The sequence below is a fragment of the Dipodomys spectabilis genome, unplaced genomic scaffold (assembly GCF_019054845.1).
Source record: "Dipodomys spectabilis isolate Male_0828 unplaced genomic scaffold, ASM1905484v1 ptg000714l, whole genome shotgun sequence".
Classification (NCBI taxonomy): domain Eukaryota; kingdom Metazoa; phylum Chordata; class Mammalia; order Rodentia; family Heteromyidae; genus Dipodomys; species Dipodomys spectabilis.
This window is the reverse complement of record NW_024871391.1, coordinates 1,901,330-1,919,511: the sequence shown is the minus strand read 5'-3', so window position 1 is coordinate 1,919,511 and position 18,182 is coordinate 1,901,330. Positions and strand designations below refer to the sequence as shown.

General features: G+C 50.2%; 2 protein-coding genes across 2 annotated transcripts in view; both read left to right on the top strand.

Annotated features, from left to right (window-relative positions):
* Positions 1–5,424, top strand: part of Ap3s1 (adaptor related protein complex 3 subunit sigma 1) — a 31,125-nt gene extending 25,701 nt beyond the window's left edge. The window contains exon 6 of the mRNA XM_042672502.1: positions 5,290–5,424. Coding sequence (XP_042528436.1) covers positions 5,290–5,418 — 129 coding nt within the window. The 3' untranslated portion in view covers positions 5,419–5,424. The remainder of the gene's footprint in view (positions 1–5,289) is intronic.
* A 7,486-nt stretch (positions 5,425–12,910) lies between these two features.
* Positions 12,911–18,182, top strand: part of Lvrn (laeverin) — a 35,676-nt gene continuing 30,404 nt past the window's right edge. The window contains 4 exon segments of the mRNA XM_042672524.1: positions 12,911–12,967; positions 14,249–14,343; positions 17,870–18,006; positions 18,009–18,066. Coding sequence (XP_042528458.1) covers positions 12,911–12,967; positions 14,249–14,343; positions 17,870–18,006; positions 18,009–18,066 — 347 coding nt within the window.

Genomic DNA, 18,182 nt, shown 5'->3' with positions numbered 1-18,182 from the left:
AATAAAAATTTTAAAGTTTATTTTGAGCTTCATATCCCAGAACTTGTCTCAAGTTTTCACTCTCACAATTTTTCCCCCATTTCTAAAGTAGAAATCTGACATAAAATGGCTTGCTGACTTTTGAAAACTGAATTTTAAAACCCAAAGCTGACCTTTTAGAGTTTTCCATACAGAATGGGAAGCAGTGAAGAATAGTGCTCTTAAACGGTCCCTCCTCCGCACTGGTTTTCAGTCCCAGAGTCTTAACAGAATTGCACGCCCGGTTCTGGCCTTCAGCCGTCTTTGAACAGTGGGTACCAACCAACAGCTCAGATCTCTATAAAATTCTCAAAAGTGCTCCAAACAGAAAAGTGAATGCATTTCCCTGGCTAACCTTCTGATCACCAAACATCATAACCACAATCCGCTATTCTAGAGCCTGAATGCAAAGCATACTGACAAATAGTAAAAGTGAACTAAATCGGCTCCTAGATTTATGAAACTTTTCATTTTTTTTGTTGTTGTTACATTTTCCCACACCATAAAATAACAGCAAATTATCTTTTGAAAAGTTTCATGTAGATGGTAATGATCCGTTTTTTTCCACGAACTATTTCAGGAATCAATTAAAATAGGCCTCCTAGTACAAATGGCCAGATGGCTATACTTTCTTAAGTAGTGTGTAGGAAAAAACAAACCAAAACTCTACACTTAGCAAGCTAGCTGCCCGTCTGGCTGGAAATAGCCCTGGGCACTTGGAATTGCTGCTCGGTACTGAAGTCATGTCCTTCTCTCGGTGAAGTTATGATACCGAAGAGGCTCCAAGTAACTGACTCTAGATTACGGGGAGCAAATGAAGCCAGGGTGCCGCTCTTGGCCCCCGTTTCCTTGCCCTGGTGTGGAAGATCCACGATTGACACCACTGATTGAGCCCTGCAGTTTCCGTGTTCGCAGAGCTGGTGTGGTAGCAAGGAAACCAGTAACCCCGTGGGTCCTTTGACTTCGGTCGCTAAAGCTATTCCTTGGCCCTAGACACCCACAGCTACCCCAAAGCCGGTGGTGGTTTTGGTGCTTCCACAGGAAGAGTGACCCTGAGGTGTGCACACGGGCGTGCACATTCACTGTGTGTGTCTGCACGTGCTCCCGGGTCCCCTGTGATGATGGATGTCATCTCCCTGCTGTAGTTACCCGGCCCCGGCAGATGCGCTAGAAACGAAAAACCGCAAGTCAAAATACCATATCAAACTGACTTGATAGTTGGCATTCTAATTTGATGACATTGGGAACAAAATACAATGCTTGTTCAACAGATCTTGGTCCACATTTCCAATGGCTTTATAATTGTAGCCATAAAGCACAGCTTTCAAAGCTAAGACCGCCCTTCCAGCCCCACCGCCAGGCCCCGCCGAGCTCCTCCGGCCGCAGCCTCCTGCCTGAGCGCGGGGGTCGCGCAGGCCTGACCGAAAGCTGTTCTACCTCACACATTACAATTTCATTTTACTCAAAACCATGCACTTGAGGATCCACCCTTTTTTGGTTAATGATTTTGAGTCTGAAACCATTCAGCACCGTGTTTCTTAATGTGGATATTATTTCACTTTGCTGTCAGGTCAGAATTCTGAATGTGCAGATAGCAACTTCAACAGGAAGGATGAAGAAAGGTTTCAGTTTGTATAAATCATTTCATCTCCCATCTTACCCTATACCTGTCAAACTTGAGGATACCACTTGAAGATGGCAGGACAGGTCCATCTCAGGACTGGACTCTGAGATAATAATGCCCCTTTCCCCCTGGGAAAGCCCCTTGCTTTACTGCATGAGGACAAGGGCTCAGGGTCGTCTAGCGGTGCTGCTTCTTCAGTTTTGCCTGCACATATTTTGTTTATTTTTGGGTCTGGCAACTTAAAAACAAAATCCAAAACAAATCATATCCATCCATTACTACCTTTGTGATTCAAGTGCTTGAAATTTCCGAGAGTATGTCTGTAGAAGTCTTCTATCTGTTTGGCCTCATTTGGTCCTTCAGACTTCATTTTGTTTTCTTTCTCTTAATCCTGTTAATTTGATCTCATGGGAGAGAAAACATGACCATCCCTTCTACGCTCCATCCTCATCCAGCCCACCCATCCCTGCTTCGGCCCGTGTCTGTTTCCACTAGCCGAGTCTCTGCAGGTTAGCTGCACGGTGGTGAACCAGTGTTCCGTAGATGGAAACAAGTTATTTCTCCAGTAGAATTCCAGTCTCAGCTCCGTAAATAAGCCAGGAATCTTTTAAGATCCATGCTATCCATCTTAATTTTTACATTTTAAAGTTGAATATAATCTACTTAGAAGCCAGCTAAAACCGATTTCTATACATTTTAGTAGAAAAAGGTGAAGTGTTTTTTTTGTTTGTTTGTTTTTGTTGGTCGTGGGGCTTGAACTCTGGGCCTGGGCACTGTCCCTCAGCTCTTCAGCTCAAGGCGAGCGCTCTACCACTTGAGCCACAGCGCCACTTCCGGTTTTTGTTTGTTTGTTTGTTTTAAGTAAAAATGAGCCTTTTGTTTTGAATATCTGGTACTGAAAGTCTTTGGAAATTATTTTATGTCTCTGTGAACAGACGGATTTCCTAATAGCAAATTTATAGAAATGTTTCAGACTTTCCTTACTTGGAAATCTGAAAATGAAATTAGTTGAATAATGGTTCTGGTGTCAACTGCCCAAGTAACATCGAGTCTTTTTTTTAAGCCATAGTTTTTATGTATAAACATGGATAATTCATCCAAGCAGCTACTTACTGAGCAGTAGATTCTATCTTATTTTATTTTTAATATTTTACAGAAGCTGACTTCTCACAGCGTCAGCTTAACTGAAACTTAAAGCGCATAGCACAGTTCTTAAATTCCTCCTACCTGACACAAAAAACCGTGCCCATGCTCGAGAAATAATTTGCTTCTCGCACTTCACCTGCGTGTTGAGTAGCTCCCCCCTGCATGTGCGTGCTCGCTGCGTATGCTTAGAAGGATTGTAGACTGTCGTACCTGCAGCTTCTGCCTTGCCCCAGGTTGAGGATGGATGGCACACATGCGCTGTTGGAGTCGATGGCCGTGTTGTTGATCTTGTGTATTTTCATCAGCAGCCACACTCAACTCCGTCCCGGACACGAGATCCCCTCCCCAATCTAGTGACCGTACACAGGGTGCATGTTCATTCTCCCTGGCTTGCTCAAGTTGAGTCTCACTGTGTGTGGTACAGAGCCGTAGGGGAAACAGCTTAATCTCATGGGAGAGAAAACAGGACTCTACGGCCTGTAATTTAAAATCGCATTTACTCTTTCTGAACGGAAGCCATAGAATCCGGCAAGACACAGAAACATGATTCTCTCACTAAGACAATTCTTCCAGAATTCATAACTTTTAAGGTATCTGTATTCAAATATTTTACCAGTACTTTCCCTGTAGTTCGCTTGTCATCTGTACCCTATGTGGAAATTCCACAGTGAAAATAGTGAGCGTCAAACTAGTCTGCCAATAAACCAGCAAAATCACACACTCAGCCCGCCTGGGAAAATGGCGCTAGTTCCAGGCTGCCTACAGTTTCATGGGATAACTCTGGTTCCCGCGGCACACAGCATGCTTTCTGGAGGAAGTGGCCAGTCTGAACCGGATTCTTCTCTGCTCCTAAGCCACCTGCCCTAACGTTCGGTAGCCAGAACGTTCCCTTGCAATGCTCACGTTAAAGATCCTTTGATCTCTCCCACACTAACTCACACTCAGTCGTACCTCCGGCGACTTTAGTGGGGAGTGGAAGGGAAGTGGGGCCTAGCATAAGCTCCCTTGCTCCAGGTAGGTAACACCGTAGAGGTCAATTGAAATGTCAGCTGTGCATCAAGAACAACCGCCATTAAACCACAGAAACGGAATGCTCCAGCCTCTGATTGGGTCTGGAGGCTTCCGTCCATTGCCAGCCTCTTCATTGTCACCCTGTCATTGCCTGTGTGGGCCATTTCCAATATGAATCCTGTTTTGCTAATCTTTCTATTTCCAATTCTGCATTGATAATCCATGGCTCTTACCTCATTGCTTAACAATGTTTGTATCCTTTATTCAGCAAATAGTTTACACTGGCCTATTTTGTATCAGTCAAGATTTTTCTCAGGTAACAGCTTTATTATTACTATTACTATTATTTCAGTGAACAGAAGGGATCAGATGACCTAAGAGGACAGACAGAAATGAGCAAAGGGACTTTAGAAACTTACTGGTTCTAATCTCATGGGTATTCTCTCTCTGTAATTTTGAGCACAGTGCAAGGTTTGTTTTTACTGCTTGTCTACTTTTGTGCATGCCGGTGCCACCAGACTTGGATGTGTTTACTGGCCGTGCTTTGGAGCGTGGCCGGAATGGAAGTGGTGGAATCCCATTGGTATGGGAATGGGGCCTTAAGCAGGGAGGCCCCTGGTGTGACTCAGGAAGACAGTACCTGGATTTTTCTCTCGATTTTAAGTATATTTGGAAAATTTTCTGGGAATTATAAATTTTCCTCACCAAAATAGTATGCATGAATGATACTGGAAATTTTAGAGTTCACTGATTTATCTATGCTGTTCTTTCTCGGACTTTGTCTACATCTTGTTGAGTCTACTTTATCTAGCAAATGTTTTTAATTGTTAGATTTTTTTTACTAATGTCCCAAAGGGTGGAATGATCTTAAAAGTTTCTTCTGTAGGCAAAATTCTTCTTGTTCACTTGTGGCTTCACTTAAAAAGCCTGACGATTTTTTTTTTTTTTTTTTAATCTAGAACTGTCTTAGAAAGGTTTAATAGAGCCCCTTTGATACTAAAATTAGTTAGATTGTTTTGAAATGTTTTAAGGGCTACCCCTGAATAAAGAAACTAAACATTACCTTTAATTTGTATTTCACAGTACATATTAAAAAATAAATGCCATTTCAAAATTAATACTGTCACAATTGTTGCAGGAGATGTTTAATAAGGAAGCTAATGTATATTATGCTCATGCTATGTCAGCTAAATTAAGATACAGGAAAAGACTGAGCTCTGTGAATATGATATGTGGAAACTATACATTAATTTGTCCTTAAATCTTGGCATTGTTTTTCTTGCATGTATTCACTGTAGTTTTAATGTGTCATCCGTTTTCTCTTTGTAGAATAGTATTTCAAAATAACCATCACATACCAGCACAAACCATCATCTGACCCCTAACTTTGTCGTGTGAAAGTCTTTTATCATTGTCTTCCACTGTTGGTTTTCTTTATGATGAACCACCTGAGTTGTACATTTTCTTCTCTCGTTTACTTCTGTATGCAGGCTGGCTTGGCAGGCGCTCCAGCTCGGGCTGTATCAGCTGTAAAGAATATGAACCTTCCCGAGATCCCAAGAAATATTAACATTGGTGACATCAGTATAAAAGTGCCAAACCTGCCCTCTTTTAAGTAAAATATTAAAAAGACCACTCCCAGGTAAAACCCAGGGGAAAAAGTCATCTAAGTTTACCATGCAGTTGTTTACCAAAAATAGAGGAGGCGAGTCTTAACTTTTGCTCTTGGATTTAAGTCAAGGTACTGTATAGAAGTTGCGTAAGATCAGTATGGAAGCTCATTGTTGCTTTTCTCGCTCAGTGATTTTAAAGAAATTGAATAGTATAGTTCCTCTGTGTGTGTGTGTGTGTGTGTGTGTGTGTGTGTGTGTGTGTGTGTGTGTGTGTGTGTGTGTGTGTTTCTTTCTTTAGAAAAAAACTGCATTCCTATGCCCACCTAAGGCATGCCCGTATGTATTGGCTATTACAGTGTTTCCAAAAGTGAGATACTACTTTAATTATATACAAGCCAGACTGTTGGTGTTTTGTATGGATCACAGGTAGAGCATTCTCTAATTCTTTCTACCGTTTGTCACAATTGTTATTTAAAGAACCGAATATGTATTGCATGAAAACATTATGACCTTTTCCTCTTAGTTTAAATAAACTCCAAGATAACTGGACTTCTGAAACACCTTTCTGTTGGCCTGATATCTACGTTAGCAATAATTTTTTTTATAACCCTCTGATTCAACAAAGTAAATAAAAGTCTATTTTATCACTGTTAAGCAGCCGTTACTGTGGATTGATTTAATTTATAGTCGTGCATTTAATATTGGATATTTAGTATTGGATGAGGTCTGCAGTGGGAAAGGAAATGTCTTTTCCTAAAGCTGTAGGGGGAGAAAACTTAAGATCGTTCATCGGCTACAGATTTAAAAGGTGAGATGCATCCATCCCTTTCCCAGGCGATGAGAGTAATTTCAAGTCAGGAATCAATAGTTGAAGCCAAAAGACAAGCGGACCTGCCTTCAGAATCCTGGGACAAATGGCTTCAACCCAGAATGCTTCATCCGCCAGATTTTAAGCCCTGTGTAAGATCATAATAAATGTATTTTCAGACGTACAAACTTTTAAAGTTGAATTTCTTCTTGGAAGATGTGCACTCTAAATAAGTCAAGGAATGCAAAGTATCGAAGAAAGCGATGAGCTGAAGGACAGAGTCTTCAGCGGGCACAGCCCAGGGGAAGGGGGAGGAAGCCCCTGGAAGCCACGCATCCGGAGCCCACCTGAGCACCCGGCCTCGGGACGGCCGGCACAGCCGGAAGAAAACCACACGCTCCGCAGGCCGTTCTTAGCCAGATTATCCTGTAAGTTCATTGCTGTGTTTCTAGTCTTGATGTCAATGCAAGTTTCTACCTGATGGTTAAAGTAGGGAGAGATTGGGGGGGGAGGAGGGGTACTGTGGTTTGAGCTCAGTATTCTGCTCAGGCCACATACATGGTCCTTTTTGCTCTAGCTATTTGGAGATGGGGTTTCTTGTTTTTTTGTTTTGTTTTACCTGGGTCGGCTTGGACTGTGATCTTCTTACTTTAAGAGTTCCCACTGTAGCAGGACATACATATTCTGACATACGATGACATAGATCAACATACCCAGCATTTCCTGTTAACATGAGGTCTCCAAGACATTGTTCTGTTTTTTTTTTTTTTGGTCGGTTGTGGGCGCTGTCCTTGTGTTCTTCAGTTCAAGGCGAGCACTCTACCACTTGAGCCACAGGGCCACTTCCTGTTTTCTAGTGGTTTATTGGAGGTATGAGTTTTCAGTCTTTCCTGCCCAGGCTGGCTTTGAACCAGGATTCTCAGATCTCAGCCTCCTGAGTAGCTAGGCGTGATTACAGGCGTGAGCCATCGGAACTTGGATCTTCTCCCTTCCCCACCCTCCTAAGTAGCCAGGATTACCAACAAGAGCCCCCTACCCCCTGCCCAGCAAGGTCGTCCTTTTAAATTACTGAGTGGGGGCTAGGAAGGGAGCTCAGTGGTAGAGTGCTGCCTTGCATCATGAGGCCCTGGGTTCAGTTCCTCAGCACCACATAAGCAGAAAATGCTGGAAGTGGTGCTGTGACTCAAGTGGTAGAGTGCTAGCCTTGAGCTGAAGAGCTGAGGGACAGCGCCCAGGCCCAGAGTTCAGGCCCCATGACTGACAAAAAAATATAGAGTGTCAGGGTCAATGAACAAGATGGGGTGGTCTTTAGAAGGTCTCTGGACAGTCCCGGACATGCAGAATGTCCAAGAAGGAAACTTCAGATCCTCTATGGGCCAACAAAATAGTTGTTACAATTTGCAAAGGGCTAACACTTCAGACCTACTAAGAGCACGTAGATTATTAAGAATAATGTTTATTGAAATGGAAACGAGCTTTGGTGTTTGTTTTGTTGGTTCATTCACCCGTCTTTGGGGGAGGGTAGTGGGGCACAAAGAGCCAGGAGCAAGGGGTGCACAAATGCAGCAGTGCTACTCACTGACCACCACGTGGGGACGGGAGGGGCGAGATCACATTGTCCAAAAGAAAATGTACTCTCTGCCTGACTTCAGTAACTGTAACCAGCATTTTCCAATAAAGCTTTTTAGGAAAAGAATAATGTACAAAGGTTAGCCCTAGGCGAGTCATAGAACTGGAGCTCAGCGGGCCGTGAATACATCACAATGTCTGCCCTCGCTAGCAGCTAGGATGGAAGGTGAAGGAAGAATTGTTTTATGTTCACCCATTGTGTGGTTAAACATTAGAAGAGGTGACAATGTCCAGTGCTTGAGATGATTTGGGGAAACAACACTGAGACTATAGTCTATTGTAACTTAAAAAAAATATATATACCTTCTGTGACAAAAATGTAAATGAAAAATACACTTACCACGCATGCCTATGACGACCTCGTGGGATTCGTCATCTTTTCACACTAAAACGATTTTATTATAAAGACGGTGTAGTTTTGGGCAAGTAACAAATGAGATACTAAAAGCGCATGCCTGCCGGGAAATAACTGGATATATGGGTGGTAACTAGCAGACTAGTTGTAGTAGCAAAAGATGAACGAAAGACAGGCTGCGGCTTTGTGATCTAAGCCCTGGGGTCCTGCGGAGCTACCAAGAGGGACAGGAAAGGGTCTCTGTTCCTATAAGGACCTTTCTGTGGAAGACAGAGGAAAGTTCTGGGTGTATTACAATAAGATTCTTTTAGAGAAACAACCCATAGCATGTGGGCCGGTAGGTCAGGAAGTTACTGTGCAAAGTCATGCACTATTGAAGAGAACAAGTCCCAGCACCTGAGGGAGGGAGGAAGCCGCAGGCTGAGGGACGCTCCTGGGGCCATGACGGCAGGCTGTAGACTCTGGGAAGGGCTAATGCTTAGTTCCCAGGCGGCCATTGTCCCAGTTCACAGGGGTAAGAGAAGTGCAGTCTTCTATCGGAAAGGATGGGGTTCCGGCTTCCCATCCCATTCTCATTCTCAGCTCTTGTTACTGGTTAGAGGGGCCACTCACGTAGGGAGACTGCTCTACTCAGACTGCCAAGTTACATGTTGATCTCATAAAAAAAAAAATCCTTCACAGAAACTTGAGTTAGATCAAGTATCTGGGCACTCAGTAGCCCAGTCAAGTCGGCACACAACCACCACAGCTGTTAAGGGCACAGTCGTGGGGCTTGAACTCAGGGCCTGGGCGCTGTCCCTCAGGTCTTCAGCTCAAGGCTGGCGCTCTACCGCTTGAACCACAGCACCACTATTTGTGTATGTGGTGCTGAAGAATTGAACCCAGGGCCTCGTGCATGGGAGGCGAGCGCTCTACCGCGGAGCCACCTTCCCAGCCCTGTTGTGGTTTTCTTGATGATCGCCACTCTGACTGGGCTGAGGATTTGGTGGCTCCGTGTCTAATCTGTGCGCCTTTGCTTCAGGAAGAGGTCTTTGCACACATGGAAGGGATATGGCTGGATAGTTAAAAAATAAAGAACGGTTTCCAGGGTTTGTGCTTGCCTGAACCATGCCCTTCTGGAACATTCCCCTCACACACTTGAACTGCCCAAAGCTCTTGAATTAAGGGTCGCTAAGACCTCCCTCAGCACTGCGTGTACCTTCTCCGTGGCCAGGTGAGGGCTACCTGTCGCTCTATGGACAGGAGAGTCCCAGTGTTTTCCACAGTAAAGCGGCTGTGGTGTCTGGAGACAGGAACTGTAGTAGTTCTATTTATAACCCTCTTTGTAGCGCATCTTCTGCTTCCTGGAGGTTATTTTTATGGGCGCTTTTATGTTCCTTTCAAAGTAGAAGGCAGAGTCACAACCCGGTCGACTGGAATTGGTAGGAATGCGTGGCGCACTCTTCCCGTGTGTAAATACGTGGTTTTCCTGTTCCGTGCCTTCCCCCACCACCACCCACCCCAGCGCCGGTGGCTGCCGCTTCCAAAGTGGCAGGTCCCACATGGGGCTGAATTAGAGGCCCCTTCTGGGACCCAGTGTGTGTGTGATCCTCATTGGTTGTGGAAATGGCAGAGTCTGCTTGCTGATCCTTCTGTACTGCTGAGTTGTTTCTGAGTGGAACCCCCCCCCCCCCAGAACCCCTCCTGTGGGACATACAGAATTAGAGACACCGGTCACGCTGCTTGAGGGGAAAGAACTCACCAGCTGTGGGGTGTGGATTGTGGGCTGGCCTTTGCTGAGAGCCTTCGAACTGCTGAGCCTCCCACGTGCATGAGTCTGGTGGCCTGGAGTAGCTCCTAAGGCGGCAGGCTCGGCTCCTGGGCTGTTTTGGATGTTGGATGCCCCGTGGCTCAGCGGGGAGGACCCTGGTCTCTGAGTTCAATCCTCGGTACAGCCAAAAGGGGGGCGGGGCGGGCAGTTTCCTACAAACGAATTGCAGGTATTTGCGCCAAGACAAACAGGTGAAGCCTGACTTCCCAGCCCGGAAGGACACGGGTGAGGAGCCTGCGCGGCCTGCCACGGCTGCTCAGCGCCTGTGAGGAGTTAGTTCTGTCGGTGGCCCGGTGGCCCCGATAGGAGATGGGGGCAAGGTACTTGCTGCTCGTCCTTCCGAGAACCTCAGCCCAATCTGACCATCAGGAAGACTCAACCCGGTAGGCCAGCCTACCGGGCGCGATCCACCCTGTTCTCAATTCTCGTCGAGGTCATCAAAAACAAGGGGACGTGGGAGTGCCTTGGGGGGCGCGGTGGTCGTGGTGGATCGTGGCATGGTGTCCCCCGTGGATTCTGATGAGAAGAAAGCCTGCAGTCTGTAGGAACACGAGGTGAAGACCAGAGGAACTCCAAGGATGGCTAATGGTGACATACTGTTAAAAGTGGTTTGTTGTGTTAGAGAAATATTAACCATATTAGTGAGATGGTAGCCCTGCGGGAACTGGGTGTCTGTGAGTGTATTTTTTACAACTTTTCTGGACACTTAAAACTATTGTGAAGTTTAAAAGTATTCAAGGGAGGGGCTGGGAAGGTGGCTCAGTGGTAGAGTGCTTGCCTTGCATGCATGAGGCTCTGGGTTCGATTCCTTAGCATCCCATAAGCAGAAAAAGCCGGAAGTGGCGCTGTGGCTCAAGTGGTAGAGCGCTAGCCTTGAGCTGAAGAGCTGAGGGACAGCGCCCAGGCCCAGAGTTCAGGCCCCACAACCAACCAAACAAAAGTATTCAAGAGGAATTTTGTTGTGTTGTGGTCCTGGATATTGAACTTAGGGCTTTGCATGTGCTGGCTTGTGCTCTCCTGAGCTACATCCACTGCCCCGAATTTTAAAATACTTAAAATTATAAAAACAAGCGTGTAGTATGAATACCTTCCCTTCTTACTGCGTCCATCCATGCCTCCGTCTCTCCTGTCCATCCTTCTGTGTACACTGTACGTAGAGCAATATCAATAGTGCTCATTTTAATGTATTGGATAAAATGGTGGAATTCATAATGATTTCTTTTTGAAGTGCTTGAATGGCTTTCAATGTGTGAATTCTAGCAGCATGTTAAAGTCATTATATTGCTCAGAGGAGGAGTTTGGAGAGACGCCAACCATCAGGAATAAATATTCGCATTACGATCAGAACCGGCCTCCCACTTGATTTTGTAAAGACCTGCCGAGTATTTGGCTCCACAAAGGGCTTACAGATGACAGCAGTCCAGAACCTTTCAATGCGGGGAGCATTTATTGTGTGTATTATGATGACCAGACATACCGAGGGCCCTCGTTGTGATTCCCCGTCTCTGACAAGCCCCCGCGGGGAAGAGTCTACACCATTGCTCTCCACAAAATGTCAGAGCCCAGTCTGGCATTGAGAAAGAACCATCCAAAAGAAAACGCCATTGCAGCCGGGCGCTGGTGGCTCACGCCTGTCATCCTAGCTACTCAGGAGGCTGAGATCTGAGGATCGCGGTTCAAAGCCAGCCCAGGCAGGAGAGACCATGAGACTCCTATCTCCAATAAACCACCAGAAAACCAGGAGTGGCGCTGTAGCTCAAGTGGTAGAGCGCTCGCCTTGAGCTGAAGAGCTGAAGGACAGCGCCCAGGCCCAGAGTTCAAGCCTCACGACCGACAAAAAAAAAAAAAAACGCCATTGCGTTCTCAGTAGAGGTCTGCCTGATGGGAGAGGCAGGTCTGACTTGGGTTGCTTCGGGTGAGTATAATTGCCACAAGGGCTTGGCTAGGAATATAAACTGAAACAAGACCGCATCGAGAATACTCCGCCTTCCTCCCTGTCCATTTGTGAGAGCAGCAAATGCCACCCCGACCGACAAAGCCGTGGAGGACAAGGGTGTAGGGAAGGGCCCTGCCCTCTACTTGCCTGAAATTGGGGAGATCCACCTTGATCACAGTTGAACCACTGAAGACAACGCTCTGTGGAAGACAGAGGACAGGGCCTCTACCGCCTGGGCCACGCCTTCAACCCTTTTGCTTTTAGCTTGTGTTTTAGACAGAACCTCACACTTTTTTACACGGCCAGCCTCAAAGTATCATCTTCCTAACTCTACCTCCCCCATAGCTGGCACGCCAAGCATGTGTCATCACGAACGAACTGTACTCACCAGTCTCTGCCCTTTATCTTCACCCCAGTTACCACCTGAGACCCAAAATCCTTTGTCTTGTCGAGTTATTTTTTGTCAGTCCTGGGGTTTGAACTCAGGGCCTGGGCGCTGTCCCTGAGCTTCGTTTTGCTCAAGGCTAGCGCTCTACCGCTTGAGCCGCAGCGCCACTCCCTGCTTTTTCTATTTATGTGGCACTGAGGAATGGAACCCAGGACTTCCCACATGCTAGGCAAGCACCCTGCCACTAAGCCCCAGCCCCAGCCCGTCTGGTCGTGTTTTTAAAACGTGAGTTACTCGTGGAGTATGCTCCCTAAACTGACGTTAAAGCCACTTGGCTGGGAACTGTGTTTTCCCTCATGAGTCCCATGTATTACAATGAAATAATGTACGTTAATAATAAATTTTTCTCTTGTTAACGTCTCTTGTTATGAAGTCTGCTGCAAACAAGAACCTTTCTGGTGTGAAGAAAACATTAGTGTTCTTCCTCAATCCTTCAAAGTAGCAAAGACAGCCTAATCTCTTTCAATTTCTAAAATGTGATGTCACGTGAAGGTCAGTTCCAAAACATCAGTATGTTAGCACTGGACAGAGACTCCAGGATCGTGGGTTCTAACCTCTTCATGCTGCAGGTGAGGTGCGGGTCTTTGCGTTCAGTTTTAAGGAAACGAAATGCAATTCTGCTGGTAAAAAAAAGTGAGGGGTGGCCCGTTCATTCCAGAAAATGTTCCAGTGAAATACTCTTTTAAATGTGCTCCCCGTATTGCATTATGATTAGGCTTCTAAAAACAGAATCCACGTACAACTTCTCGGACATGATCTAAGTTTTGCAGCCGCACATTCATTCCTGGTGTGTGGCATGTGGACCAGGCTTTGTGCTGGCACCCCAGGGATTGGGGAAATGGTCCTCAGTTCTTCCGTGAAGTAGCATAGGACAGCGCTGTGGCCAGTTTGCTGCTTTTTATTTCTATTGCAATAAGGAGACCGGGGCTAAGTAACATGGTCTTGTTCTCATGCCCATCCTGGTGCCTTGCTAGGTGGAGGCCCCTTTCCACCCAGCTCTGAGAAGCCTGGAGGTGAGAGCGGCCATTCATTGAATTGCAGAGGTCGTGCAACTTTGCTATGGAGAGCATTGACCTCTGACTGTGTCCCTACATGGTGTGATTTGCCCACCTCTTGACTATCCCCTCAATGAAAATTTTGAGGTGTATCCCCGGTATGGTCTACTTCTGTTGGAATTGGATCCCCACCCCCAAAACGTGTGGGGTTTTTTTCATCCTTAAGAGCTTCATGGACGCTCCATTCGGGGCTGCAGGTCTTTGTGGAGAGGGTCTACCTGCAGTTGGCAGCTCTCCAATAAAGACTCCCAACTCCGCCTCTCAAAATGTCGACTGGATTCCTGTGCAGCTCTCTCTCTCTCTCTCTCTCTCTCTCTCTCTCACACACACACACACACACGTGGTAGGCACGTGTGCTATTTAACCTGGATGCCTGCTTCCTACTTGCCAGGAATTTGGGGATGGCGATCACTGTCTTTCTTCCCGAAAGGAGGGCAGTTAAGGTTTTGCCAGGGTGGGGGAGGGCACAGGTCCATTCCGGGAGCAATCATCATCCTCAGACGGCTGTACCCTCCTAGAGGGGCTGTCACACAGTCCGCGATTGCAGAGAGGAGCTTTAAAATCTAGACCAGTGCCAGGGCCAGGTAGGAAACCACAGGGAGACGCAATCCCCACGGAAGCAGGCCTCTGCATCCGGGCCCAGGGGATTATCAGTAAAGGGTTGGAAGCCGGGGGTCCGAGCCACAGAGGCGTATGCAACGCCCAGCTGTGTGTCTAAGTAACAACAGAACGTGTGTTCCGGGCTCCCCTCCCGCCTCTGTCACTGCCTGAGGTCGCCACGCTCTCTTTTTGAAGTGGGTGCCCGCGGGCGAGGTTTGGAGCAGCCAAAAGAGAAAACCCGACGTGAGGAAACACAAGATTGAGTACCAGAACCATCTGGGAGGGGAGGGGTGCGCTGTGATCTGGCCAGGAGGAAGGAACAGAGTTGCGCAGCTGGCTTGGTGGAGCTCGGTGGGGGCCGGGCACCCGGGAGCAGAGGTTGGCGCGGCTTCCCACCTCCCACGGCCAGGCTTGTGTCCTGCAGGGCTGATCGCCTCGGGGCTGGGGCCAAGGCCCCCGGCCTGTCCCTCGGAAAGCACTCCTGGCCATCCTGATGGGTTCCTGGGAGAATTCCGCCACTTCTGGGAAGACCTGTGACTGCTTCCATTTTCTCCTGGATTGGTCAAGGACCCTTGGCTGGCCCGAGAGACTTCCTGACTTCTGGAGAGTGTCCACGGAGGTCATGGCTCTCTCCAGATGTTCAGGCACGGACACTTGCCCAGCGTCTTGCAGTTACTGCTCTTTGGGGGAGGGGGGCAGCGCGGGTGTCTTTCAGAACAAGGGGTGGACAAGTTTGCCATTTAAACCTTATGGGTTTGAGTGCTCCGCTTGTGAACTTTAGTCTTTTGGTGATAACTCCTGTCCAAACGCAGCTTCCTGTCCTCATAGGAACAAACAAACAAAAATAGTCTCCAGGGGCTGGGAAGGTGGCTCAGTGGTAGAGCGCTTGCCTTGCATGCATGAGGCCCTGGGTTCGATTCCTCAGCACCACATAAGCAGAAAAAGCCGGAAGTGGCGCTGTGGCTCAAGTGGTAGAGCACTAGCCTTGAGCTGAAGAGCTGAGGGACAGCGCCCAGGTCCAGAGTTCAAACCCCACGACTGACAAAAAAAAAAAAAAAAAGAGGTCTTAGAATGACTGTTTCGGGTTATGAACCAGTCATTTTTCCACCCTGACATTTTGTTAGGCTCCACATTTTTGTTAATGAGCGTGCTTCCCCTGAGTGTATTTTTTAAATGTTGGAAATGGCCTGAATTTTATCAGCATGTGTACATAGTTTTAAAAACATCAAACAATTCCAAAGAGCTCATAATAGAAAACAGAAATCCCCTCCCAGCCCAGCCCTACCCAACCCCAAGCCTGTTTTTTTTTTTCTTCTTCTTCTGGTTATAATTTCATTTTCCTCAACCCTATATATAGTTTATGCTATTCTTTTTATTTGTCAAGTTTAGAAGATAACATCAAAGAGGAGCTCAGTTCTCTCTCATACCAACCACATCTCATTGCTTTTTTCACTCCTGAAATGTGTGTGCATGGTTTCAGTTGAACGCATCATGATCGGTGTGCATATTCACGGCTAAACCAACAGTCTGACCACGGTATTTCTGTTTTAGTTACCTTGGGTTTTTTTTTCACTTGTCTTTATTTTTTTACTTGTTTGTATTCACTTTTTTCAAATACATCTTGTGATTCTTCTTAAGTGGCTCTAAGAGAGCGTTCAGCAGCTCCGATAATTCTACCCTCAGCCCGCAGCTCCTACAAATGGGCTTCATTGTAATATGCGCCCGATTACAGCAATGCTCAGCTTCACCTCTTAGCTGGCTCCACCCATCCATCCATCGCTAAAGAAACTTAATAGGCCGGGTGCTGGTGGCTCATGCCTGTAATCCTAGCTACTCTGGAGGCTGAGATCTGAGGATCAAGGTTCAAAGCCAGCCTGTGCAGGAAAGTCCATGAGACTCTCATCTTCAATGAACCATCAGAAAAGCAGAAGTGGTGCTGTGGCTCAAGTGGTAGAGTGCTAGCCTTGAGCTGAAGAGCTGAGGGACAGTGCCCAGGCCCAGAGTTCAAGCCCCATGACTGACAAAAAAAAAAAAGAGCCAGTGGTCCTGACTGAAATTGAGGACCGAGGCTGACTGCTGGGGTGTGCTTTTTCACTCTCGGATAATCTATGCGAGGTTGGTTTAAAGACTGACATTCTCCCAGGAGACCCTTGGGTTGGGTTGGGTTTTCTTTCTCTGATGTTGTGCAATTGGACTTGATTATCTTATAAGGCCTAGAAAGTTCTCCTTTGGCCTATCTGCAGAGAAGACCTTCCCGGCAGGCGGTGGGGGTTCAGGAGGACCTGGCCGGCTGGGCACACAGGTTGGGGGTGTGGCTGCCATGGGCTGTCCACTCAGCACACTGCGTGTGGCGGTGCTGTGTGCAGTGTGTCTGGGCTGAGGTGGACAGGCAGGTGGACAGGCAGGCCCAGAACTGCAACTTGCTGCCCTATTTGTTTTTTTTTTTTTTTTTTAATTTCTTGGCAGTCTTAGGACTTGAACTCAGGGCCTGGGTGCTGTCTTTGAGCTTCTTTTGCTCAAGGCAAACACTCTACCACTTGAGTCACAGCACCACTTCTGGCTTTTTCTGTGTCTGTGGTGCTGAGGAATCGAACCCAGGGCCTCATGCATGCAAGGCAAGCACTGAGCCACCTTCCCATATGTGTTTTAAATATGACACACAGGTAGACAGATGTGTCAGCGCGGTGGGAGGAGGGCTCGCAGGCACTGTGCACCACACACACACACACACACACACACACACACACACACACACACACACACACACACACACACACACACACACACACACACACACACACACACACACACCCTGTGCGCACGCGCGGGGTCAGCTCTCTGCAGGCCCAGGTGTGTCGGGCCGAGGCCGGGCCAAGCCCAGGCCCAGGCGCGGGGCGGGGCGGGGCGTGGCGGCCGGCGGCGCCCGGGTGAAGCCCCGTCCCGGTCCCGGTCCCCCGCCCTCGCCCCGGTCCGCGCGCCCGGCCGGGGCTGCGTCCGGCCCGGAGTCGTCCGAGGGCCCCGCGGGGCCGCGGTGCGTCCCGGGCCGGGCGCGCTTCGTGCGTGCAGCGCCCGGCGGGCGGCGAGGAGCCTCCGTCCCGGTCCGGGTCCCGGCGGGGCCCCGCGGGGGCCGCTCGGGAAGGAACCCCCGCCCGCCCCGCGCCCCGCCCCGCGGCTCCGCCCGGCCCCGCCCGCCCCGCGCCCCGCCCCGCCCCGCGCCCGGCCCCGCCCCGCGCCCGGCCCCGCCCCGCGCCCGGCCCCGCCCCGCGCCCGGCCCCGCCCCGCGCCCGGCCCCGCCCCGCGCCCGGCCCCGCCCGGCCCCGCCCCGCGCCCGGCCCCGCCCGGCCCCGCCCGCCCCGCGCCCCGCCCCGCGGCTCCGCCCGGCCCCGCCCGCCCCGCGCCCGGCCCCGCCCCGCGCCCGGCCCGCGCCCCGCCCCGCCCCGCGCCCCGCCCCGCGGCTCCGCCCGGCCCCGCCCCGCGCCCCGCCCCGCCCCGCCCGGCCCCGCCCCGCGCCCCGCCCCGCCCGGCCCCGCCCCGCCCCGCGCCCCGCCCCGCCCGGCCCCGCCCGGCCCCGCCCCGCCCCGCGCCCGGCCCCGCCCCGCCCCGCGGCTCCGCCCGGCCCCGCCCCTCGCCCCGCGCCCCGCCCCGCCCCGCGCCCCGCCCCGCGGCTCCGCCCGGCCCCGCCCCGCGCCCGGCCCCGCCCCGCCCCGCCCCGCCCCGCCCCGCCCCGCCCCGCCCCGCCCCGCGCCCCGCCCCGCCCCGCCGCGCCTGCCCGCCTGGCTGGCGCCCGAGCTGCGGCTGCACTGCCGGCTGCCTGAGCTGCGCCTGGCCGGCCTGCGCGGGCCCCTGCGCGGCGCTGCGCCTGCGCCTCGCGCCCGACGCCGACCTCGCCGAGCTGGAGCTCGGGGCGCCGCTGCGGCCCGGCCGCCGCTACGAGCTCAGCCTGCGCTTCGCCGGCCGCGCCGCGCCCGCCAGGGGCTGTTCCTGTCCGAGTACGGCGAGGCAGGCCGCCGCGGGTGAGCGCGGGCCCGGCCTCCCCGCCCCGGCCTCCCCGCCCCGGCCCCGGCCTCCCCGCCCCGGCCCCGGCCTCCCCGCCCCGGCCTCCCCGCCCCGGCCCCGGCCTCCCCGCCCC